General features: G+C 35.4%; 1 protein-coding gene across 4 annotated transcripts in view; it reads right to left on the minus strand.

The window, feature by feature from the left end:
- The window catches only part of slk (STE20 like kinase), a 41480-nt gene that overhangs the window by 10438 nt on the left and 5064 nt on the right, over nucleotides 1–25978 (minus strand). For 2 of the 4 annotated variants that reach the window (XM_008106599.3, XM_003218512.4), the window contains exons 3-14: nucleotides 17360–17524; nucleotides 14991–15039; nucleotides 14307–14456; nucleotides 13741–13813; nucleotides 13346–13540; nucleotides 12783–12864; nucleotides 11582–11710; nucleotides 9274–10713; nucleotides 8346–8476; nucleotides 7959–8082; nucleotides 5898–6077; nucleotides 2135–2227 (exon numbers count right to left, since the gene is read on the minus strand). In XM_008106599.3, coding sequence (XP_008104806.1) covers nucleotides 2135–2227; nucleotides 5898–6077; nucleotides 7959–8082; nucleotides 8346–8476; nucleotides 9274–10713; nucleotides 11582–11710; nucleotides 12783–12864; nucleotides 13346–13540; nucleotides 13741–13813; nucleotides 14307–14456; nucleotides 14991–15039; nucleotides 17360–17524 — 2811 coding nt within the window. The remainder of the gene's footprint in view (nucleotides 1–2134; nucleotides 2228–5897; nucleotides 6078–7958; nucleotides 8083–8345; nucleotides 8477–9273; nucleotides 10714–11581; nucleotides 11711–12782; nucleotides 12865–13345; nucleotides 13541–13740; nucleotides 13814–14306; nucleotides 14457–14990; nucleotides 15040–17359; nucleotides 17525–25978) is intronic. The other 2 variants (XM_008106600.3, XM_008106601.3) reach the window with 2 other exon arrangements.

Here is a 25978-nt window from a genome sequence, read left to right on the forward strand (position 1 = left end):
CTGTTCAACAGTGAAATAGATTAAATATGGTGGACTCTCAGTCTGTGAAAGTATATAAAAAGAGGATGGACAGGCATCCTTCAGGAGTGTTTTACTTGTGCATTTCTGCATGGCAGGGGGTTGAACTAAACAAAAGAAGCTATATATTCTTTTTAGAAAACTTAATTTAAAATCAGTATTACAATAAGCCAGAGACTTTAGTTTATGTGTGTCTTAGCAAACTTTTAAAAAGTTAACATCCTACAAAGAATTTTATTTTTAAAATGTCAGCTGGAATAGTGAAGGAAAGGCATTTCATCTGGGATCTCTAATATTGCTACTTCATTGTTTGAAAAAGCACATTGATGAGATACTTTAAAAATGCAACTCTGCACTACTGATAGTCAAATTAGGCCAGTAAATGAATTAAAATTGCTAATTCAACAGCCATAAAATGGAGGGTTTTTTCCATATGGTTTCCAGACTTCCTGGAGTAAGAGAATTCTAACTCATCAACCTAGGTCCCTAATTATAGAGAAGAAAACAGAAAAGTTAAAAAAAGAAGCTTTAAAAGACTGTCATTGTTGCTTAAGATAGAGAAGTGTTACAATAGTATTACTTGCACCAAGGATAAAACCTTATGTTGCTGCCTCAATGCCTCTCATTATGTGAAGCAGGGAAAATTCTTTATCATATATTATGAAATATTCTGGGAAATGTCCAAGTTTCACAGCAAACACAATATGCAAGCACAAGAAGTCAGTTTCACACACATGCTGAAAATCAACTCAGCCCGATTTGTTTACTATAACCTTATCTTTCATAAGCATATGAATACAGTATTATAAATCAATTTAATGCAGAAGAGAGATTATTCAGCATGTGTGTGTTAGAAAAAGCAGGAGAACAATCTAAAACTACAGAGGAAATAACTATTGTTGTTGTATTGACTTACATCCTGCATTACAGCATTGAAGAGAGTACATGAGGACAACTGAAAAGACTGAATCATAACCTGAGCAACGCCCTGTGGAGCAGAATACAAAGCACTTCCCGGGTCAGAATGCAACTACAAATGATGCATTAAAATGCTGAATATCAGCAAAATTATTGTAGGATTTAGTTACAGAAACCTCATTGGTAAAATGTGATATAAATGGTAATATTTCTGAAGTTATTTATACCTACAATGACGCAAACTACAAAAAATAATCCAAACAGTGAAAACAACATAAAATATTTAGTATAGCTAGCAACCTACAAATATACTTACTACTTTACTGATGAAGCAGTGGAGTTAGGGAAGCAAAGTTAATTGTATTCATAGAGATAGCAATTACAAAACAAAGCATGGACTTAGTGGCTACAATATAGGGTGTTACAAAAAGATAGATCCATCATTTTGAAATACCTTGTATTTGCAAATTTTACTAACCTCCTCTGCCATTTGACTTCCATCACAATTCATTCTGCCACAAAATGTTTTGTTTTAATAAATTGAGGATTATAATTACACAGTTGCATTATACCTTCTTGTGATACAATAAAGGCTAAAGGTACAAGTGCAAAATCACAAGAGAAGCACACATTCCAACATTCACAGTGTTTTGGGAGAAAGGAAAATAATTTGCCTAAAACAAGCAAATCTCTAAACCCCCAACAAAAACAACAACAACAACAAGGCAAAGTTGAGCTTCATACATGAGAGAAGCTTGCTCTGGGAAAGCAGTCATACATAAGTAATACTTTGACTTACTTATGTTCCTCCCTTTCAGAATATTCTGCCCAATCTAGAAGACACTGTTACCTAACACTAACTACAATGTCTTGAATTAAACGATTTAACAACAGTGTGAAAGCCATATCAGTTAGTTTCACAGGTTTTACAACACAATGGCATTTTTAGATCTTGGCCATAAACTACAGTACCTTTTTGACTCTCCAGGTATTTCTATGATTAACTAAATAATACTTAAAACATGTGTTACACTTCTCTTTATGTGCAAAAGTTTAAAACGAAAATGTTACGAAGGTTTTATTTTTTCAAAACAATAATAAGCATTCCAAAAGAAAAACAAACAACTCCACAAAATGGTTAAACTATGCAAATGAAGCTGCTTTGGGGAGTTTAGATGCATGAAGCTGCTGCAGTTACCTGAGCATGCTGGGACTGAGTAAGCTCCTCTTTCTTGCGTTTCATGAGCTCTTTTCTCAGCTCTTTTGGTGCTTTCTCCACTTCATTAAAAACCTACAGTGCACAAGCATGCAGAAGGTGGGGAAAATAACCTTCTTTCCACAGCAAGCATTTATGGTGAATATGAGAGTTGGTCAAGCATAGGGAGGTCAAAAGGATCATGCAAAGCCAGAATAGTTTGCTTAGTAGAAAATGGATGGAGGAAGCAGGCATGCACACAACAATTGCTGATTACATAACAGAAAGAAGTGCATGTGCTGTTTGCATTTTATAAATTAGTTTCTGTTTGCATGCAAACACCAATGTGGTGCTTTTTACATTAAATTTTTACAGTACAATATCTGCAAAGAGTTAAAAGTGCATTCAAAACTCAAATTAGCCTATACTGATAAGAGAAAGAATTTTACTGCCAAGGTAAAAGCATCAAAGTAATAAGATGTTTGGCTTAACACTACTAGAAGAGAGCAATTACAACGGAAAACATGTAATATCCGAATAGAGATACAGTGGTCTAAATGACAGCCATGATTGCCTCTAAAGTAATGTTTACTTAAAATAAGGAAAGGTAAACCAAGTACTCTGTTTCATATAACCTATCTAGCTATTGGCATTTAAAGAAAGTTGGCCAAAAATTATGTTTTTTTTAAGTGAGAATGATCCTTAAAGATGTTATAATGAATCAACTAATCTTCCGATAGTGTAAAAGGTCAAAATCTTGATTTTGTATGTTCACACTCTCATAAAGAGATCCCATACCTTTTATTTGAAAAGAACCAACACATCAAAAATATCAAAGAATAAGTGGAGAGTTGTTTAAGTCTGGAAAAGCCCACAAATCAAAAAGTCAAATCACCACATGCTAGTCCTGTTTTATTAACAAGATTGTTCTTAGTGCATTAAATCTCTTCACCAGGTTCCCATTTCAAGACCCAATCACCAATAGAGACTCAAAGTGCAAGAAATCCAGCAAAGAAAGAAGGCAATATAATACAGATTAAAAATAAAATATAATATTGAGGTATCAGAGAATTGCATATTATACTATATATATACACAATGCCTTTGCATAAAAACCCTGGTTGAATCCTCTAAAAAAACCCTCTGGTGAAAGATTTTAGAAATTGGTAATCAAATGTCACACCACATTTTGCAACTTGTCTCAAACAGGCTTTTAAAGGGTTGACTACTGCCTAACTGGAACGGCCATGCTAAGGAAACTTTATAGAAGTTTTTTCTGTCAGCTGGCAAAGACTTTTTAAATGTTCTGCACAGCTTTTGAGAAATGATTGGATCTACAAACAATCTTTTAAAAGTGTGTTGTATTACTTTTTGATTTCTTTGCTAACTGATATTTTAAAATATTTTTTCTGTTACAGCTGAAATATTTGTCAACAATCTTCCAAATGCTTTTTTATCTATGTTGCATCTGTTTTAAGGCATGGCAGGCAACTATGAAGCTACAACCACCATAAAATAAAATCAAAACATTTTTGGTGCTCAAATGTCCTCTGGGGAGCAAAGGTACACTACATTAACCTCAGGAAAGCTTTGAAAAAATTATATGAAATGAGTGGGAGTCATTTCCTGTTTCTAAAAAGATTTTTGGGGGGACCTACATTGGACCAAGGAGGCCCATGGTGCAAATAACCTCCCCAAGCCCTAAAAGTCATTTTGAAGCTTATTTAGTTTATTTGGAAAAATATCAAAATATCCTTTTGGCCACAAATGACCCAGTAGATTTCCAAATGTGGTTGAAATGAGATCTATACCTACCATGAACAGTCATTCTAGTAAGGCTGAAGGAGCAATCCACCCCATGTGAGTTATCCCCTTGTGCCAAACCGATCAAGCAGGAGTCCTCTCAAAATTCTAGCTAAAGTCATTCTAAACCATGAATACAGTTGACTTCAATTTTCTTTCTTCTGCCTAGCCAACTAGTTAAGCATTTCAATTTTGCCATAAATTATACTATTTTAGGGTTAAAATAAATGATATTAAGCAGATCACAATAATAACAATGGCAGCAGTAAGAAAAATGTAACAGATTGAATTGTGAAGCAGAAGTGAGTGGATGTCATTTCCTGTTGCAAAAAAAAGGATTCTTTGGGAACTAAATTGTTCCAAGAAGACACCAAACTATGGTGTAAATGCCGTCTATACATCCTAGTCATTTGTGGCTTAGAAGGCCTTATTGGGAAAAAATGGATAATTCTTTTTTTATCACGGAGGGCACAGTAGACTTCCAAACATGAAGAAACTTTTCTGCATACTTCCAGAAGGCATTTTTTTCAGTCTTAGGTGGCCCTGGGGCCACAAAATGTACCATTGGTGTTGCATGTGGCCTGTAAGCTGCACTTTGCCCATCCCTGCTTTAAGCTGTCTTGAGTCCCAGTTTTGGGGAGATAAATACAATTTTAAAGATGAATAAATACTTTTAACAGATCTTTTCTATGTCAATTCAATCAATTTCCCACACACTTTCCTTTTAGAATTGTGAATGTAAATAAAGTTACTTCACTTGTAAATTCAGTTTTATGGAGGCTGGCAAAGTTGTGTTCATATCTACATAGTTAGCTATCTATTTAACAGTTTAATGCTATGCATTTGCTCTTGATGCATTGAATGACTTTAGCTAGCATCTTTTGACACAGTAGTGGAGGAAACCAGGCTTGTTCTTAGTATGGAGTTGTGTTCTAATGGCACTCTGCCCACTGCTGCGATTGACTACAGCCAGCTTCTCTTCAAACAGTCACTTAAGGCTTTTTTCACCACAGATAAATGGTATCTTGCCTTCTTTTTCTCCATATATACATCACATTCTTTAGCTAAGGAGACAATAATACTGCTGGTCTTTTTTTGCTCCAACTCATCACTAATTTTTGACACTGTCAGTGATTTCATCGCCTCAGCCTCATTCTTGCTAGAAATCATTTAAAAAACCCGTTTCAAATCATCTTTTTGCTCAGCTCCAGAGACCTGCTGGGCAGTGGTAATCTGGATGGCTGTTTCTTAGCTTTCTATCACCCCTCAATTAGCCATAAGATACACTTTTAAACAAAGTACATTCACTGATAGTCATTATTGTTTGCTATTCATTTTCTATCTTTCTCTAAACCATCCTGCCTTCCTTAATAGGAATAATATACTACAGAAAAGTTTAAAACATGCTGAATTAGTAGGGAAAGAGATAAAAAAAGCAGTGGCAAAGGAGGAGTCCTAACAGAACAAACAGAAAAAGAACATGGGTTTCTGCCAGTCAGGTTTGCACATGGGTTGAACCCAATCATGGTGTATTGCTCCTCATGCCATCCCAAGAATGAAGATGTTCCTGAGTTAACAGTGAAATTAAGATGCTAAAGGCAACTACTAATCTTACTCCTGTATTAATAAAATTAGGAAATATTCAAACAATTGATTTTTACTATAACATTTTTGCTCATATGCAAGGCTGTCTTCATTGCATGCAACTGCTTAAAGAACATCTTCTGTTTTTATTATACAGGCAGCCCCAAGTTACAGGAAAGGTTATTTAGGTTTGTTCTTAAGTTGAATTTGTTTGTAAGTCGAAACAGGTACATTTTAAAGTGTAACGCTATCTCTCTCTCTCTCCCTCTCTCTCTCTCTATATATATACATAAATCTTTTAGAATTCACTATATAGATACAGCCAATGAGAAGAATCATCATCCATACTTCCCCTTTCAACTAAATCAATTGATTTTACCTCCTTTCTTTTGTTTTTCAACATGTTCTGAAATTTGGACAATTCTTTCTCTTGTTCTCCTTTGATGCGTTTTGCTTCATCACGTAAGCGATTTGTATGCTCCTGTTCCAAACGCTCTATCGTCTGTTTTTGCTGTTTTTCTAGGTTTTCAATTTCCTGGTCATACTGCCGCTTTTTACTCTGGAAAGAAATTCCATTAAATTCAACATTTATCTAAAGTTAGGTTTGGTGGGGTTGTTGAAGGAAGGGATTACTGATTTGTTACATCTTCCTATTTCAGTGTGCCATGTTATTAGAAAACTGATTTGGCACAGTATTAAAAAAGGAATAACTTCAATCATCCACATTACAGAAATACATGGCACAAGTACCCTATAGATAGAATGAAATGTCCAGATACAACATATAAAAACGAAACCCGTATGTTTGGAAAATAAGTTACTTGGGGCGTAATGCACATTTTATGTATCTTATATGCAGGAATGCACTACACGAGATGCTCAAAATACACATATTACATTCCCGAGTGATACTTTCTTCCAATAAAAGAAGAAAGGAAGTGCACATCAGCTATCAGTCAAAAGATGTATGTATAGGTTGCTCATTTTAATAAAGACAAAAATGACCTTTTGTCAATGACTGCAGGCTTGCATTATTTGGGGAGATTTTCTACTAAAATATGATAATAAGTTGCTTTTTTGTATAACATTACTGGGAAAAATACATGCACTATTTAATAATTGAAATTGGGGGATTTTCAGTTTGCAAAAGGTAGGTATGGAGTCTCTTGCTAAACACTTCAGTATTATTTAAGCCTAATAGACCAGTGTGATATTATAGAATTAACAGCTGAGCTTCACTGCTCTATCAAGCACTAACATATAACACTTACATGCAGTATCCTAGAGTTTAATCAAAGATTGTTATAAATAAGCTCCAGAATATGTGAAATGACATTTTACCAGAATGAAAATGCTGTGCCTACATAAGAACTCCTAAGCTTTTCTCTAGTCGACAAAGAACAGAATAGTTGTTGATTTTGCTACAGGAGTGTAACATGTCTAATCCTCCAGAATATATTTTACCCAGTGGGCAATCGTACATTCTTCCAGAGCTAAAACAGGAGAAGCAATCTAGTTACTTGCATCGCTTTCTAAAACCATGAAAACTGAGGGCTGCACAGTGCAAAATATGCAAGAGAATATGCAGCCACGTTTCCAGGACGACTGGCCAACCCTTCCTTGTGTCAATTCAGTTGTGGATATTTTAACCTAGATTTGGTAGAATGAAGTAATGCCATCAAAACAGCCATCCTCATCCTGCTACAGCTATCCACAGAATTAGAGCTGAGGCAATGCAAAAGTCCTAGGTAATTTGTTGTAAATTACTAAATAAATAATTATTTAGTATTGCTGAAGGCTACTATTATTTAGTAATTTATAACTAAATCTCAATAGCAAGCATGGGGCTGTAAATTGGTTCATAGGAGGCAAACACTTTCGATTTAACAAGACACCACAGACCCATGGACAACCATGCTGCTATTCTGCCCTTTATCTCTGGTCCCACCCCATCCTACCCCTAACGTCATCTTAGGAAACCTTGGAACACTCGGCCAGGCACTTTATGGAATAACCTAGTTATTATGCACTTTGCTTTGACCCCCTTTTATTCCTTTTGTCCCTTTGGTGGTGAAACTGATATTGTTTTAAAACTTTTTATCTTGTTTATATTCGTTTTTGATTTTATACTGCTGGTTGCTTGTTATTTATTGTTTGTTTTATATTTTAACTTGTTACACTTTGTCTTTTTGGGCTTGGTCCCATGTTAGCCGCCCCGAGTCCCTTCGGGGAGATGGTGGCGGGATTCAAAAATAAAGTATTATTATTATTATTATTATTATTATTATTATTATTATTATTATTATCAACACACAGAAGAGGTTGGGCAGCTTTGGATTATTTCAATTAGGAGTTCATTTTGAGTTTGTACAATACATATTGGACTGTGTATGTGCACTTTACTGTGTACGTGTATTTTACTGTGAAATGTATATTTTACCGTCATTTCCTGTTCAAAGCGTCTGAACATTTGTTCCCGTTGCTGTAATAACTTATTACTGAGCTGCTGTTGAGCTCGCTGCTCTTCTTTCTGGAGTAGTCGTAGCTCCCGTAATTCTTGACGTCTGGTAGCAAGGAGGAGGAAAGTTAAATTGTGAAAATGAAGGAAACACTTAATATTAAGTTCAGCATCAGTGCAGGTGGCATTACAAAGAGAAATGAACACAATCATTTTGTAGGTTTATGGAGATAGAATATTTTTTTTCTTAATTATAGCCCAAAGACAGTAAAATTATATTTTCACATTAATAAGTCTGAGATAAAAACTTTAAAGGTTTCCACTAGAAGAGATGCTTTTTGATTTTGGAATTGAAATCTTTATACTCACCGAAGATATCGCAGCTCTTCACTCTTAGAATCATTGTCGGTGACTATTTTTGAAGTTGTCACACTCACTTCTACACCATCAACAACAAACTTGCGAGTTTTCTTAAGAGTTTTTTTGTGTCTCTTAGTTTCCTGAATAAAAGATAATACAGATGTTATTAAAACATATTCTGAACTGCACAAAAACTATCTATGTTAGATATATATATATAGATATAGAATATATATTTTTAAATTTTAAAAACCCCACTATACACTTCACAGGGTCCCCACTGTTACCTTATCAAAGCAAAATCTTGGTATTAAAAGCATTAACATATACATCATATATATAATGGTAGAAATATGGGAACAGGAAAATTGCAAGAATGGACACAGTAGATTTGTCCCTCCACATATACAGGTATTAGAGTTGCATGATCACTGCAAAATAAAAACAGAGTATTTTAGACCCCCCACCCCACCCCATTGCATGCTACACACTTTGTGCTAATATCTGCCAAAGAACACTGGAAAGTCCCTTCTCAGCAGAGAGAAGTGTGGAGAGCTGGCTGCCCCTCTCTTCTCCAAAAATGGACAGATGAGTCTTCCTCAGGAGAGAAAAGCATGAGATACTGGCTGTACCCATCTAGGCTGAAACAGAGGGGTCATTTTCTGATGGAGAAAAGTTTGGGAAGCCCTTTCCACCAAAGTGCTGTATGGCAATAGCAGTGAAGGTGACACCGGCAAATAATCCACCATTAATCAAATCCAAAAAAGTTAAACCCATAAATGTGGCAGGCCAACTGTACTACATAATATTTAATAGGGGAATAATCATGTCACAAAAGGAATTTTTATTTCTCTGTGTATAAAATCTGTGCTGATGTATTTCAGGTTCAAGCTTGGAATAAAAACTACAAGAGCTAATTATAATTGTTGATTCTTACTTGTAAAGATATTGATCCACTCTCCTTATTTTTAGCAAGGAAGCTGGAAATTGATAAGTTCAAATCAATGCTGGTGTTGTCTGCTGTAGAACCTGTGCCTGAATCAGCATCATTTTCTTTAGAGCTTTCAGGATCAATATTCCTTGAATTTTCAACATTAGTTTGAGGGCCTGGTTTTTCTTCTGCTTCATTTTCTGCACAGCTAACACTAATATTGGGCACTGAAGAAAGCTCATGTAGCTGCTTGACTGCAGTATCTTTGAGTTCATTTTTAACCGGTATGTCACAGGAAACTGCTGCAAGTTCTGTTCCAATTTGAATATTACTCTTGTGATTTTCCCCAGCTCTGTTTCCTAAGTTGTCATCAGGTTCTGCAACTTTGCTTTCACTGTTTATTTCCTCAGTTCTGCTTGTCTCTTGGACATGTTTTGTGTCTTCTTCCACTGGCTTCTGTTCTTTGTTTTCCATTCTTTCTGAAACCTTGGTTTCTTTTTCATTTGCTATGATTTTTTCATTAGAATCTTGGCTGTATTTTTCAACTATTGGCTGATCAGACTCCACCGTTTTGTCCTCACTTTTAACAGAGGGTGGATCAGAGGTGCTTTTTTCCGTTGCATCTTCAGAAACATGCACAGTTGGCTCTTGGGTACTTCCAAGCACTTTATCTGCATCTGTGATGAGAGCATTACTATCTGCCTCTTGAGCATCACTGGTAACTTTTAACGGTTTCTGCAGTTCATCAACTGACTCGTCTGCCCCTGTCCTCTGAGATTCTTCAACAGCTTCTTCCTTCTGATCTTCAGTTTCTTTCACAACACTCTCTTCACATTTGTCATTCCCTTGCAAATCTACAGCCTCTTCCATTCTTTCTACAGCCATTTCTTCCACAGCTTTATTTTTCTGAAGATCTAGGCTGCCTTCTTTTCCTTTTTTCATATTGGTTTCTTCTGATATTTCTTCTCTTACTTCTGCACTGCTGCCTTCAGGTTCAGATGCTATTTCTTCATTTTGTTTAACTGCTGACTCATCTGAAACTTCATTTTCTTGTTCTGTTTTCAGACTTGGATTGATAGTAGTTTCAGATACTGTTTTATCTATCTCCTTCTCTTCTTTTTGTGATGCAGTACTTTCACTTGATATTGTGTTTTGAACAACTTTTTCATTCGCCTTTCTTTCCTCATCTTCCTGAAGTAATGCAGATCCATTTGGCATCATTTCACCATTTTCCTGTGTGCTGACAATGTGTTTCTCTTTCTCCGTGCTGTCAGGCTCCGCACTCTTTTTTTCACTTTCAAGTGCATTAGTACTAGTCTCTTCCTTAGGCGGACGCTCTGTTTTTTCTGAAACAGATTCCAGGATAGAGGCATTCTGTGAAAGTTTATCCTCTTCTGAGCTGGCAATGCTGAGATCAGATGAAGCCCGCTTGTTTGCAGGTAACTGCTAAAATGAGCATTGAAAACATTGTTAGTTTCATATTTTAGCTGTAATGTATTATTATCAAGTTTTTATATCCTCACAAACTCAAATATTTATTTCAAAAGTGATAATTTAGTAACTGTTGTCCAACTTCAAATGAACCCCTTCAAATAAACCCCTTTCATAACCATCAAATAAAACAACAGAAGGTTAGGATATATTGTGAAATACTCATGTCTATATTTCACTTTAGTAACATTTCTTTGGCATACTGAATACTTTTTGCAACATGGGAAAGATTTTAAAAATACCGTTTATGAGCAGAAAGCAGCGTATTTATTTATTTTCCCATGCTGAGATGCGCCCCCCCCCCCCCCAATTACATCATGCTGGTGGGATCTATTACTCTCTCCAGTGATTCTTCTAAGGGTTGCAGCCAGTGGGAGACAGAACAGCAGTAACATAGGTTGAGTAACTCTTATCCTAAATACTTTGGATTTAGATTTCGGATTATTATTATTGGATTTTGAAATACTTGCATTTGTATAGACATGGAGATGAGACGCAAGTCTAAACATGACATTCATTTATGTTTCACATGAACCTTATACACGTAGCCTGAATGTTAATTTTATTTGCTTTTTCAATAATTTTGTGAATGGAAGATTATATAACTTAAAATGAACCTAAATGTATCTATTTTGTACATTTATTATGACATCTTAATTATACCAAATTATAACAAGAGTATATAATAAATATAGGTCATAAAATCTAAAAGGCATTACTACTTGACTTCTACAATCATCTACCTAACACATGAATTGAACTAAATATAATGTAAAGCTTCAGATTGTAGTTTAATTATTGTAAAGTATCACTTTTAGCTCACCAAGGAATTTTCAGATTCTTCCTCTTCCTCTTCCTCTTTCCCATCTTCTACCTCTTCTGTAACTTCAGCCTTTGCTTCAGCAATCAGTTCTCTGATCGGTTTATTGGTAGTTACAGTAACAAATGGATGCTGTTTAAAAAAAACACATTTCAAACAATAAAAACGAATTAAACAGAATACAGGATTCCTTTGATCCTCACTCAAAACAAATATGCACTCTTAAGGAAAATTCATGCTTAGACACTTTTTAACAATAATTCATTAAGCTTCTAATCAAGTTGCAGTTCTAAGCCTGTTCACATGTGAGAATTTATTCCGCATGGGTTATCTTTGTGGTAGACTATCTGCCTAGCTCCATTTTAAAGGCTTTCTATCTGAAATAGGGTGTATTCTAGAAAAGTACTGAACAGTGGTGAAGTAACATGCTGGTTTTTCTTAAAGTTAATTCCCCAAGATTTGATTTTTAATGGAAGCAACAAAAGTAGCAACATAACATCAAGTCATATTTGTCCTATTAACATTGTTTGAAATTCACTGCAATGGCTGCTGTCCAGTAAGGGGGAAGGGGGGGAGGGGTCAGAAGCTACGTAACTGTGGTGGTTATGCATTTGTAACTACAGTAGAGTCTCACTTATCCAATATCAATGGGCCGGCAGAACGTTGGATAAGCGAATATGCTGGATAATAAGGAGGGATTAAAGAAAAGCCTATTAAACATCAAATTAAGTTATGATTTTACAAATTAAGCACCAAACATCATGTTATACAACAAATTTGACAGAAAAAGTAGTTCAATATGCAGTAATGCTATGTAGTAAGTACTGTATTTACGAATTTAGCACCAAAATATTACAACGTATTGAAAACATTGACTACAAAAATGCGTTGGATAATCCAGAACGTTGGATAAGTGAGACTCTACTGTACGTAAAATTTGAACCCCAGTCTATATATACTATAGTTTTTAGAACTATTAGTTGTTACCTGCTTATATTACCATTTAGCTGGAACAGCAGGTTACAAAACCATAGACGAACTCAAATGTCTACCTCTATGGTGCCAGAAGAGTAAATTTCATCTGGAATTCAGATGAGAGTGTTCCTTACAATGTGAAGTTCTATTTTTAATACACTAACAAAATCAATATGCAGCATTCGTTTTATTGAAAACTATATGAATAAAAAACCTTTGTTCCTCATACCTGCAGAAGTTCAGAAGTGGTCCACCTGGCATCTACATTTTTTTCCAAACATTTCCTTAAAAAATCTTTAAAATCAGCAGACCTGTAAAAAAAGCAGATAAAATCAGCAATTGCTATACACCACAATTTGGGCAATGACAGCTTCAGTTTCCCCTATCTGGATCTACAATAAACTGAGCAATGAGCATAAGAACAGACAAGAAAGGCAATAAACAAACCTTAATGCCCTCTGAACCATTTCTGATTACTATAACATAAAATCGACTAAGAAATTGATCAAATATGTATCATGACTTTCAGATGAATACAGAACAATTATAAAAGAAAACTTGTACTGTTGTAGACTAATATCTCCCAAAACATTCTACAAGCTATTAAATATTCTCTTTCAGTGGAACACACCTATGTTTAACTGAAAAGTGACTTCCAGTATATGAAGATGGGTTTAAGATGTCTATTCTATGTGCCTTCAGAAAAGAATGTTCAACTGTGATACTTAAACCGTATGCTCATTTTTTGTTTGATTAATACTGAAAACAGAAAAATAAAAATAAAACAATAACCATTTTGAAGGTTGTGCCAATGAAGGTGGCTCTGATTTTGCTATTTTTAGCAGAACACGCATTGGATTCAGTTCATGATGAGGTGGTTCTATTTCAGCCATTTCTATTAAAGTAACACCTAAAGACCAAACATCAGCCTTGTAATCATAAGGCCTGTCTTTAGAGGTTTCACACATCACTACTTCAGGGGCCATCCTAGAATAGAAAAAAAGAATGCTTGTTAGTAACCAATATTTTTGACAACAGTAACCAGTATTTACAACAACTTAAAAGAAAGTGTTAATTTAAAATTTTAAAAGGTTCAACTTGAACAATAACCTAGTTTAGCTTATGTGCTTCAATATATTTAACTGCGGCATGTTCCATTAACTATGGAAATATTATGTTATACTTACCAATATGGTGTGCCAATGAAAGAATCTCGTCTTTGTATTGTCCTTGTATTTTTAGCAGACACTCCAAAATCCGCTTGAAATAAGAAAAATCATAAACTTTTATAAATCTAGTTCTGTGCTTCGAAACTGTGCCACTTTCCTACCTAAATCAGAAAAGCCTTTCGATTTTTCCAGTTCACATTCTAATCCATTTTAGTTTTCCACTACTTTGCCCCAATTAAAAACATTAGGAAAAAACGTATAATTATAATTCTTTGACTGAGCCTTTTTTTAAAAAATCATTTATCTGCCCATTTAAATATTTAAATATTTTGCATGTGCATTACAGGTAACATATTATGTTAGGTTTCAGCAAACAATTTATTACAAATATTGGAAAGGCCTGTTCCAGTTCCTCTGAAATCCACGAAGAGCTTGCCAAATATAATTAGGACAATTACTTACAACTATTGTAAACATCTATACCTACTGGGAAATTACCCTTCTCGACATCAATGTGATGCTATAAATCAATATATATCAACGTTACTTTTTAAAACATTAATTTAATTTTTTTAAGTACTCACCCAGTTTAATGTCTCCATCTAATGTAAAAAGAATATTGCCAGCCTTCAGATCTCTGTGAATGATCTTATTTTCATGCAGATAATGCAATGCCTCCAGTGTCTGTCTGCAAACTACCCTGATTTGTGGCTCTGTTAGTGGTCTTTCAAGTTCTACAAGAATAACAGACTTTCAGATAAAAATTTCTTTGCAAAACATGTCAGGTGAAGAGAATGTATACTTATTTCTTGCAAGTATTAACCTGATAATCTATAAAAGCTAATTACATTGATTGTAATAAAATTTAAATGATGCCACTTGTTTTATTCTGCTCTAGCCTTGCTAATTCTTGGAATGGCACAAGGAGCAATCCACACAGATTGGGTTCTTTGCATATCAACTTGAGTGCGGGAGCTCACATTCTTTTTCTGTTATATCCATTGGGAATCCTTGACTCCTCTGACAGTTTTTAAACCTCTCACAATCCAACAAGACACTCATACAACTTCTATGTAGCAGATTTAGTATATTTAATATATTTAATAAATAAACAGAAGGAAAATTAATTTGGAAGTCCCAGTGATGATTGAGAAGTAGATCGAGGGACATAATAAACAACCAAATCAAGCTATCCAGATTATTGCTTCTCATACAAAACATGCAAAATTCGACCTATTTTATCATGTAAAATTAAAAATTGTACTTGCCCAACATTACTGCATCTACAGCACCACCAGCACAAAATTCGATTAGTATCTATATATAAAAATAAAAATATTTTGTTTTAAACATGCTTAAATGAAATCTGGCTGTTGGCTAGTCACAACAAAGGAAGTGAATCAAAACAGCAAGAAGTGATTTGAGAATGCCTAGATTGCTGCTATTGTTTCACTGTGTACACACTGAGTACCATTAAATACCTCTATTTTGCCCCAAAAATAACATTTTAGCCCATAAATAGCATTCAATCCCACCAACGGCAATTTTGTTGCCTTCAAAACTCTCCACCTTAAAAAATTAAATCTTCTATTCTCCAAACGCTTCTTGCGTCCTTATTATGAGTTCAGCCTCTCAGACTGTTTCATTCCAAGATATGTTCTATCCCCCTAGCCAAAGGTGGCTCCCAATTTAATTTCGTCTAGAGAGTGAGGAGGCAAACATGAATAAAAACACTGAATTGTTCCCCACCAGTGGGGAAAGCTTCCTTTCATGTCTGCTGAAGGGTGTGCTTGGCCCACAATATTGGGTATATGCTAACCATATGCTTAAATCAGTGATCCTTTAGTTATAAACTGCTCTTTCACTTTCTCATTTTGAAAGGGACCGAAGTAGCTATAATTTCTGAGCTTAATCCATCCCAATATCAGTTGTGCCCTCTCCAGAAAAACGGCTGGCACAGCCTTCAGAATGTTTTCAAGGAAAAGGAAACGTTTAAAAATAGTAGTTGAACAGTCAATCCATTAAAACATGAAGCAGCTAGAAGAAGGTCAAATATACCTTGTACACTGTATATATAAGTCTAGAACCTTTAGTCAAAAAAAGCAATACTGGGTCAAATTATCCATGGGGCAATATAAAAAAAGGCACAAGTTTAGTCCATTCTGCAAAAATCTAAACAAAGAAGAAACCCCTCTACTATCTCTGCTGTGGTGCCACATCTGGCTTTTTTTAATGCCTAGGAGGGGAAAAGACAGCAGGAGTCAGAGGTGTCTGGCCACCTGAGGCAGCATTGGTGCCTTCCTCTCTCATCCATGAATCATATCAAAGTGCATAATTTGTCCTCAAAACCTGTCTTTGCCTTTACTTTACATCAACTTGTGCCTGAGTATATACGGTAGTTGTTGAAGTATTAATTCAAGAAATGAACTGACAATAAAGCAGTTTTAGTTTTTTGTTTCAGTTTAATTAAGGAAGGCATATACATAATGACTGCTGAGAGTGGTGGGGGTTTAATCAAAAATGTTAAAGAATATAATACATATAGCGTGCGTATTATGTATCTAATGAGCTAGCAGAAGGTTTGATCATGTGGAGAAAAGATAAAAGGTTTGGCTAAATGAAAGTTCAGGGAGGCCTGAAGAAGGGAAAACACAGCTGTAACAGTGAAAGGAAGATTAGGTAGCCTAATTTAGTTTATGTTTTAGAGAAATCTTGTAGTTAAAATGTTCCTTGTTCTTTATTACTGCCTGAATGTATAACTTCAGGGGAGCTGCTGGAAGCCACTTTTGCTCTTAGGCAAGTGGGTTAAGAAAAAAGAGTAAGGTGAGCAGAAGATGATAAGAAAACAAATAGCCCATGCTCATGTACATAGGAGAGATTGAGCCCTCTCAACCAGCCTGGCAGAAATTGAACCCAGGTTGTTCCAAATCTGAGCTTGAGGTCTGAATGGTTTGTTCAGATATTAATATGCACTTTTTAGGGTTCCCCTTAATAAAAGTAAGCTTCCAGTTACATTTTGGAAGGATGAAATATTCCTCCCTGTCAATCAACTTTGTTATGTTGTTTCCAATCTATGGCAACCTTATCAATTTTTTCTTGACAAGATTAGTTCAGAAAATGTTTGTATTTGCCTTCCTTTGAAGCTGGGGGGGGGGGGGGTGTCACTCAACGGGCTTCATTTAGTAAGCTTTTAAGATTTATGCAGACATAAGCCTGAAGTCTGGTCATTAAAAACAAGCAAACAGAAACAGTGTTGCTAAGTTAAATCTTAAGACATCAATTTCAAACTTTTCTCTAAAGTACAGTAGAGTCTCACTTATCCAAGTTCTGGATTATCCAAGCCAATTTTGTAGTCAATGTTTTCAATATATCGTGATATTTTGGTGCTAAATTTGTAAATACAGTAATTACAACATAACATTACTGCGTATTGAACTTCTTTTTCTGTCAAATTTGTTGTATAAAATGATGTTTTGGTGATTAATTTGTAAAATCATAACCTAATTTGATGTTTAATAGGCTTTTCCTTAATCCCTCCTTATTATCCAAGATATTCGCTTATCCAAGCTTCTGCCGGCCCGTTTAGCTTGGATAAGTGAAACTCTACTGTATATAGCTATGAATAACAAATACTTACCCAAAGATTATTTTCATAATAAAAAGCATCAAGAAGTTTGACAATATTAGGATGATCACAGGATGCTAGGATATCAATTTCAACCATGTAGTCTTCAAGCTCTTCCTCGGATTTAGTATCAATCACCTTTGCAGCTGCAAGAACTTTTGTTTCTTTATTCTGAGCCTAGAAAAGATATAAAAGGAACATTTAAGCTTGTTCTATGCATCCAAACTGCAGATATATTATAAATATCTACTAAGGTATGAAATATTTATTACACATGTGATATCCCTCTCTACCCACTCCTTCATTGCCTTCTTTTCTCCCTATTTTTACTACAGTACTCCGTTGCCGGAACAGCTATCTGTCAGCCACCTGGCATTAAAGCAACTCTTAAGCATTAAAGGGTTACTGAGAAAACATTATACATTTCCTTTGTGTTCCAAATCTGAATACATGTGTACATTCTGGTTCCAGGTTGACTGAACCAACTCACAATACAGAGCAGGTTACTAAATCCATCTTTATCAGCAAGGTTTTCAGTAAGAAAACATATCAATAAATGATACAACTTTGCCAGCCTGAAGGAGAAAACAGGACTGCTTTCCTACTTTCATTCTTGAGCAGCTCTTGCCTGGAATTTTAAAATCTAAAATACAGTACTCCAAAATCCAAAATAGTCCTCATAGGGGGTGGAGGTGTGTGGAAATAGTAACTCCTTTGCTTTTTGATGCCCCAGTGAACACACACTTTGTTTCATGCACAAAATTGTTAAAAATATTGTGTACAAAATTACTTCAAAGTTATGTGTATATAGTGTATATGAAGCATAAATGAATTTCCTGTTTAGACTTGGGTCCCATCTCAAATATATCTCATTAAGTGCATATATACAAATACAGGCATCCCCAAATAAAACAAAAATCCTTCAGGTTCCAAACATTTCAGATAAGGGGTTGACAACCTGTATTGCAATTTCAGGCATGTGGCTGAAAACTCAAGTGAAAGTAAACACAGTATTCCAGTGTGCACTCTGAAGACTACTGCTGTCATCGTAGATATTATATGTCTCTGTTTTGAAGTCTGTTTCCATACCAACAACTACAGCATCAGTGCTTTTATTGTGGTTATTTTAACTTCCTCAAAACCATGACTACTTCCAACCCATGAAGTTATATTTATAAAACATCTACTTATGCTTGGTTAAACACCCTGATTTCGCCACATTTTCAGCAGTTCTGGTCTCACATTATGTGTTTTTCCAATGTGACACATGCTCCATTTTATCTTTTACTGCCTAGAAAACAGTGAAAGAAAGAAAAAACCAAAATAAAAATTGACATTTCTAATATGTCAAAATGCCAGCAACTGAATAGAATAAACAGTTACAGCAACATTATACCAAGTCTCAGGTAGTAGAAACTTACTTACTGACAGTGAAGAATGACGTATTCTGCAAGAGATTAAGTTTTAAATCTGTTTTCTATTACTCGCACATCTTTTTCATCGTGAAGATAATATGGTTTAGAGATATTCCTAGAGAAAGGGTACATTTCTTCTATAACACTTACCAAAACCTTTGGTGGATCCTCTGAAATGGGATAGCTGGCATGTAAGGACAAAGTCTTTCTAGCAGAGGCGCTTTCCCTATGGAATTCCCTTTCTGTTATCTTATCTAGGTAGTCTTTGAATGTGATGCTGTCTACTTGGGCTTTTAATGGTACTAGGTTGTTCACTGTAGTGCTATTCAATCGCGCTTTTAATTTTTTATACACTCACTGTGAATATTCTTGTAGTTTTAATATCTCTAGGTCTCTTTCTGTAAACAATTCAAAGTCCTTATTTCTGCAACTAAATAGCAAAACATCCAAGAATCAAAATGACTATTCTATCATGCGTTAAGATCATTTTCTAAGGCCATTTCCTGGGTCTGCCTACCAAAGAAGACAAGATGTTACGAAATACTGAGATTCTTTTTAAACATTCAAGTTGTCAAATTCTCATTCCAGCAACAGATATCTAAATTTATCTGTTTGTCACTCTTAGTGTATAATGTAAAACTGAGCATGATCAGAGAGCAGCACACACATTCAACAGGCATTTTTATCGACATGAAGAATACAATGCAACGGAGAAAAGAAATATAAAATCATTTTGTGGTCCAATGCAGTTTTTCAGTTGATAAGTTAATAATTTAGTGGTACAGAATACAGAATAAAACCTGTTGGTTTTTGCATGGCTTATGAGTGTAAATCACTGCTTTCCAAACTGTGATTCCTGGCCCAAATGGGCTCCCCTTAGCCCAATGTTGGGGTAATGAAAATTTGGCAACAGTAAGAGGTTTCTGAATGTGACCCATTTATGCGAATCTGTAAGCAACAACATGCAATGTTTACAGTGGACTCTACAGAAAATGCTTTGGATACGTTTTATAAAAAGGAAAATCAACCTGTTTACTGAGCTTTGCAAATGCTGATGCATGATCAGCAAATGTTTGGTTTTATACCTAATTTATATACTTACATATCTTGGGTCACATATGATTGGGCCGAAAGGGGTCACAAGTGGAAAAAGTTTAGGAAGCCCTGATCTAAAGTATAGTTTCACACAACAATCACCATTGAAACAAACTACTTATTATTGGTGTAATAAGCACTTTTCTCAACAACTTACCTTGTATTTTATTTCTGTCATCAAACATGAGGGAGTACATGTACCCTCAACATGCAAGCAACAAGTAGGATACTCTTCAAATCATCTGTGGAATCTTAGCCATACAGCATGGGGATATCATACTGGAGAAAGAGTAGTTTTATACCATCTTAACCTGTGATGATTTTTGAGGGTGTATGCCTTCCCCACAAAGGCGAGTCAACCCAATTTGGTTTCTACTGACATGCTTTGCCAATTTGGTTTCTACTGACATGCTTTGCCTAGATTTATCTGTAAAACTGACAGACATCAAGACTTTTCTCAATTTCCCTTCCATTCTTTTTAAAAGAAATATATTTACCAGATGAAGACATGTGTTTTGAAAGCTTGCATGAGCAATTTTATACCTTGACTGTGCATACTAAAGATATTACTATTGAAAGTACTTGGGAATTTCTCTTATAGTCAAGAGAGCAATGTTTGCATTTAATAGTAGATTAAAACACATCTCTAACACTCCAAGCACGCACATTTCTGACAGCATCGCCTTGGACATACTGAAGCTATATTTACGAATAGTAAATATTCCACTATATGTGGTAATATATGTGCAATACATTTTCTTTTTTTATTCTTTTACCTTTTTGTACATGTGAACAAGATATACAGTAAACAAGTATTAGGTTATATTCTTTTTTGCACATATGGCTAACATATGAGCAGAAATCATCCTGCAATCAGTACTGTAATTACTGTATATACTTGAGTATAAGCTTAGTTTTCCAGCCCTTTTTTTAAGACTGAAAAAGCCCCCCTCGGCTTATACTCGGGTGAGAGTCCTAGTTGGCTTATATTTGAATCAGCTTATACTCGAGAATATATGTTACATGTATTATTTTTCTCTATTATTATTGGTATTATTACATTTATTTTACTCTATTTTTATTATTATTAATAATACATTTATTATTTCCCTCTGATCTTATTATTATTGCATTTATTATTTTACTCTATTTATTATTACATGTATTATTTTCCTGTATTATTATTATTACATGTATTATTTTACTCTATTATTATTAAAAGGATACATAAGCACATTTACATTGAAGAAGATGAGAATAATGATTTGATCAGAGTTGGACAGTCTTATCTTAAATTTGAGCTTTATGTAAATATTCAAAAACATTTAACCTACTGATGCCTCAATTAATGTAATTTTATTGGTATCTATTTTTCTTTCTGAAATTTACCACCCTCGGCTTATACTAGAGTCAATGTTTTCCCAGTTTTTTTGTGGTAAAATTAGGTGCCTCGGCTTATATACAGGTCGGCTTACACTCAAGTATATACGGTATGTCAACTTTCCATCATATCTAAAAGTTTCACAATTCAAAGGCTTGCACACAAATATAACAAAACTATCATTTTATTCTGGAATCTTCTGTAATTTCCAAATACACCAGTCAGCATCTAATTAAGAGTATACTCTTGATGCTATATTCAGAAATAAAGACAGGTCAATATAAAACTTTTCGTTCTGAAGAAAGGAAATTGCTAAAAATTCTGTAACTGAAGATAAACATTTCCTGCTTCTTGGCAGGGGGTTGGACTGGATGGCCCATGAGGTCTCTTCCAACTCTACTATTCTATGATAACAACCCATGTAATATGGTCATGAAAGCAGTTATTGCTTTCATTTTAATGGACTGTTTACTATTAAAATAGAATTAGAATGCTCAGGGAAGATTCCTCCTCCTACCAACAAATAAATCTACATAAAATCTGACATAATGAAAATGAGATATTGTTCACCTCATCTCAGGAAAGAGCAACAAATCAACTGATGTAAGACAACTATAAAAACAAAAAAATGTCAGGGATGATCAAATAGACTAAACAGCATTATCTAAAGCATGGTTTAACTTAAGTGCCATGATGAAACAGAATCCAGATTTATCATGGTCAATTTATTTTGGATTATTATCTTCCTTACTATAGTCTGAATTATTTGACTGGCACTTTGAAAAAAAATGTACTTTAATTACAATCTACATTGCCTTCCTGGAACTGACAACTGAAAAAGATCAGATAAAAAAGAAGCATCACATCAACTGCTAACTTTAGGCCCACTTCCATCTATCTATATATATCTATCTATCTATATATATAAAAGGATAATGGTGTTGCTCCACCGGGCAAAACAACAAAACTAAAGGCCCCCCAACCTAGAAAATTGACAACACAACCCCTCATCCACGTCTCTATGTTCTTACAAACAAACTACACATCCCCAACCTCCATGGGGCCAAAAAAACCCCCAAAATTGGAACGCATCATCTACGCATGCCCAAGAGGCCAGCCCGTGCGCACACAGAACAATCCACACGCCTCCCTCCTACGGCCGCTCCCACGGGCACTCCTCCCCCCCCCCCCAGACACCGTCGCCATCTTCTCCACCATCCCACACCCTAATACTTCTCAGGAGGGGCAAGGTGGGTTCAAAATTCTACCCCTCAGGGGCCTACCCAATGAAAAAGCTACTCAAACCCCACGGAACATCCCCTTTAAACTCCCCCACCACCACCAGACTCACCAAAGAGGTTACGGCCCATTTCCTTTCCTCCCCTCACAACTGCAAGGCCTGGCTGCTCAACAAAGGATCCCCTCCCCCTCAAACAGGGAAGCACCCACCCTTTGAAGGTCCAATGGCATTCGATACTCATCACTCACTCATCTCAGGACAGAAAATAAAGAGCAACACTTGGAAAACAAAGTAATTCCATCCAGGACACAATCAGTACCACCTAACACCTCCCAACAAAGTATTCCCCCCCTCAGACAAGGAACCACCCAGGCTTTCAACCTACAACCTCATTCCGTGCTCATCACTCTCTCATCTCAGGACAGTAAATAAACAACAACACTATGAAAACACACTAATTCCACCCAGGAAACAATCAGGGCCAGCTAACACCTCCCAGAAAATAACCACCACCACCCCCAGGCAGGGAAGCAGCCAGGCTTTGAAACTACAAGTCCATTCCGTACTCATCACTCTTTCATCTCAAATAACAGACAACATTCCTCTCAACCAATCTTCAAGAAACATAAAAATTCAACAACGTAACACACTTCAACAACTATTACTAATTGTGACTACAGCAAAAATAAAACCTAATGTAGATTAACCAACACCACTAAAAAAAGCCACACGCGTGGCCGGGCACAGCTAGTATCTATATAAGCAAATATACTCCAAATGGAAGGCAATGACAGGGTTTTCTAATTAAGAAAACACAAGGAATAAAACATCTTCCCAACACGTTATTCCTTTCTAGATTACTAAATTGTATGTTCAATAAGATCCATCCCACAAGGAAACTACTTTGGGCAACGAAACAGGATAAAAAAATAGTTGGTCTCTACCTTGAGCACATCTGTTTTCCTATTGTCCTCCAGAACTGATCTGAAGGGTTACACTGCAAAGAGTACAGATTCACTGTTGAAGTGTTTCATGAACATTTAAAACATGGAGTATTTGCCTGCATTTGTCATTATATATTATTAGAGTAATTAAAATTTGGGGAGCAGAAAATCCTATCCTTTCTGATTATGACTGCAGAATTTCACACGCTTGCAAGTAACTGCTTACGAGTATAAGATATCACACAAGCACAGAAACAGGTGGGAAAATAGCAAAAGAAAGCTGAAAGAAAAAGGAGTAGTACCCAACTATCTCCCCCTCCCCCAACACACACACACACACTAATAATGCTTCTGATCCATGTCATATGACTGAACATAATCTCTGGGTTGCATAAATTATAGATTTACAATCAACAGTATTCTAAGAAGCCTATGTCACCAGGGATCTCTTTGTATATAGGAACTGTGTGTGTAGGAAGAAGGCTTTCCAGGCAAAACTAAAACGTTGAGCATACAAAAATGATTTTCTTCTAGAGAACATAGAAGCCTAATTTAATAATGCTTGCGTTGTTCCATTTTTCATTTTAAAAAAGGAATATATTTGAGATTTTCAAGAAATATTTAACACCCTGGAAAAGATGACTACTCTAAGAAAATGGGCAGAGCAAAAATATTCTACATATATACTCAGAACGGTCAAGAATTACAGAAGCATTCTTGATTACTCATCAAGTAGGTGGCTGGCAAGTAACTAATACAGAAATGCAAGAAGGAACTTGCATATTACACTTACTTGATTTGAAAAACTGAAGGTGATTAGCACTGAGTTATAGAACAACTCAATGTTGTGGGCTTCAATGCAACAAATATTAACATATTCCGTTAAATTTAACCCCACCATAGTTCAATGTATTCATTTGTAATCCACTATGTTTCTTTCGTTGATGTTGTTTTAACATTTTGATAAGGACTCAGTCTTGACTTTTATTATATGCAAAAATACTTTTTAAAAAACACCAAACAAACCAAGAGGAAATTCATTTATTGTTGAGTCAGAGCATTCATCCATTTTGCGCAGTATGATCATTTGTATTTGATTAAAATGTTCTCTCTTGTAACCTTTGGGTCCTCTGGCATGACTCCATGGTAAACTTCCTCCAGCCACTTTACCAGCTGTTAGGATTTCTGGGAGTTGAAGGCCAAAACATCTGGGGACCCACAGGTTGAGAACCACTATGCTAAAGGAGCTAGATTTCTAGAGAGGAAAACCTCTCTAGGAATCACTAGGTCCTCCAGTGCAAGTCTATGGTCAGACTCCACCAGAAATCAACAAGAGAGTCATGCTGAAAGACCTAAAAAATAGCAATTTATTTACGCAAGATTTTTTCCTCACTTCCACAGGGATCCTGTGCCCCTAACTTCAGTGAATGCAGAGAGATTATTGTACTGTTATTGTTGGCAACAGCTGTGCAGGTTTCCAGACAAATACACCAAAAAATCAAGCCTATACAGTCTTAGACCCCAGAACAATAAACTACACTTCTGTCTAATAAAAAGCCTACTAAGAGAGTCAAATGGGGATGTGTAGTTGAAGGATTTGGGATGCTGGAAGTTCTTGAAAACTGGGCATAAATCCACAAATGTTAGGTAATCCAGTAGCCTCCCAAACCATTCAGAAAGCCAATTGAGGTAGGCACTGCAAGCATTCTTTCCTTTCATTCTCGAAACTTAAACAACTTGTAAGAACTTGTGATTAGCTAGCCAAATTGCTCAGCTAGCCAAATAATGAAAAACAAAATAGAACACACCACCTCCTTATAATAATAATAATAATAATAATAACTTTATTTTTATACCCCGCCCCATCTCCCCGAAGGGGCTCGGGTAAGGGTTATATTCTGACAGTTAAAGATTTTAATGTAATTTTAATGTAAAAGATTCACAGCAATGTATGAATATGCTTTTATATAATTCATTACAAGAATTTAGACTGAAGTATCCCATGCCCAATAACTACTTTCTGTTGCTGTAATAAATCAGTTCCATTCTGAATCCAACATCTCAGGAAATGGCAATAGAATATTCCATAAAAGTAATCAAACATGACATACTTAAAGGATATAATGCTTATTTGGAAGCATTTCCAACTGAATCAAAAGCTAAAAGCTTTCACACTGTATTCCATTTACTTGAAATCAGAAAATTTGCCTTTATAATTGTATATCTGTCCATTCTAATTTTTAATAAATAGGGTGAATGTTGGTATTGTTAAGACTGTTAAGAGTGCAAGATAAAATTCAATCAAACATAATTTTGACTTTATTTATCCAAACATTTTCACCTCCACTTTCTGTGCAGATACATACTGTACTTAGGATCACTTCCTATGTAAAAAAAAGGCATAACTATCAAGTGAAATGCAGCAAAATCCAGCAAAACAAACAAAAACAAAACAGCATTAATTGTGAATGTTGTAACTAAAAAATATCCTGCAAGAGTACGTAATCAATAAATGTTTGAAAGCAGGCAATAAAGGAACCAGAGTGCCTTTTGTAG

Source organism: Anolis carolinensis, chromosome 3 (assembly GCF_035594765.1).
Source record: "Anolis carolinensis isolate JA03-04 chromosome 3, rAnoCar3.1.pri, whole genome shotgun sequence".
NCBI classification, from domain to species: domain Eukaryota; kingdom Metazoa; phylum Chordata; class Lepidosauria; order Squamata; family Dactyloidae; genus Anolis; species Anolis carolinensis.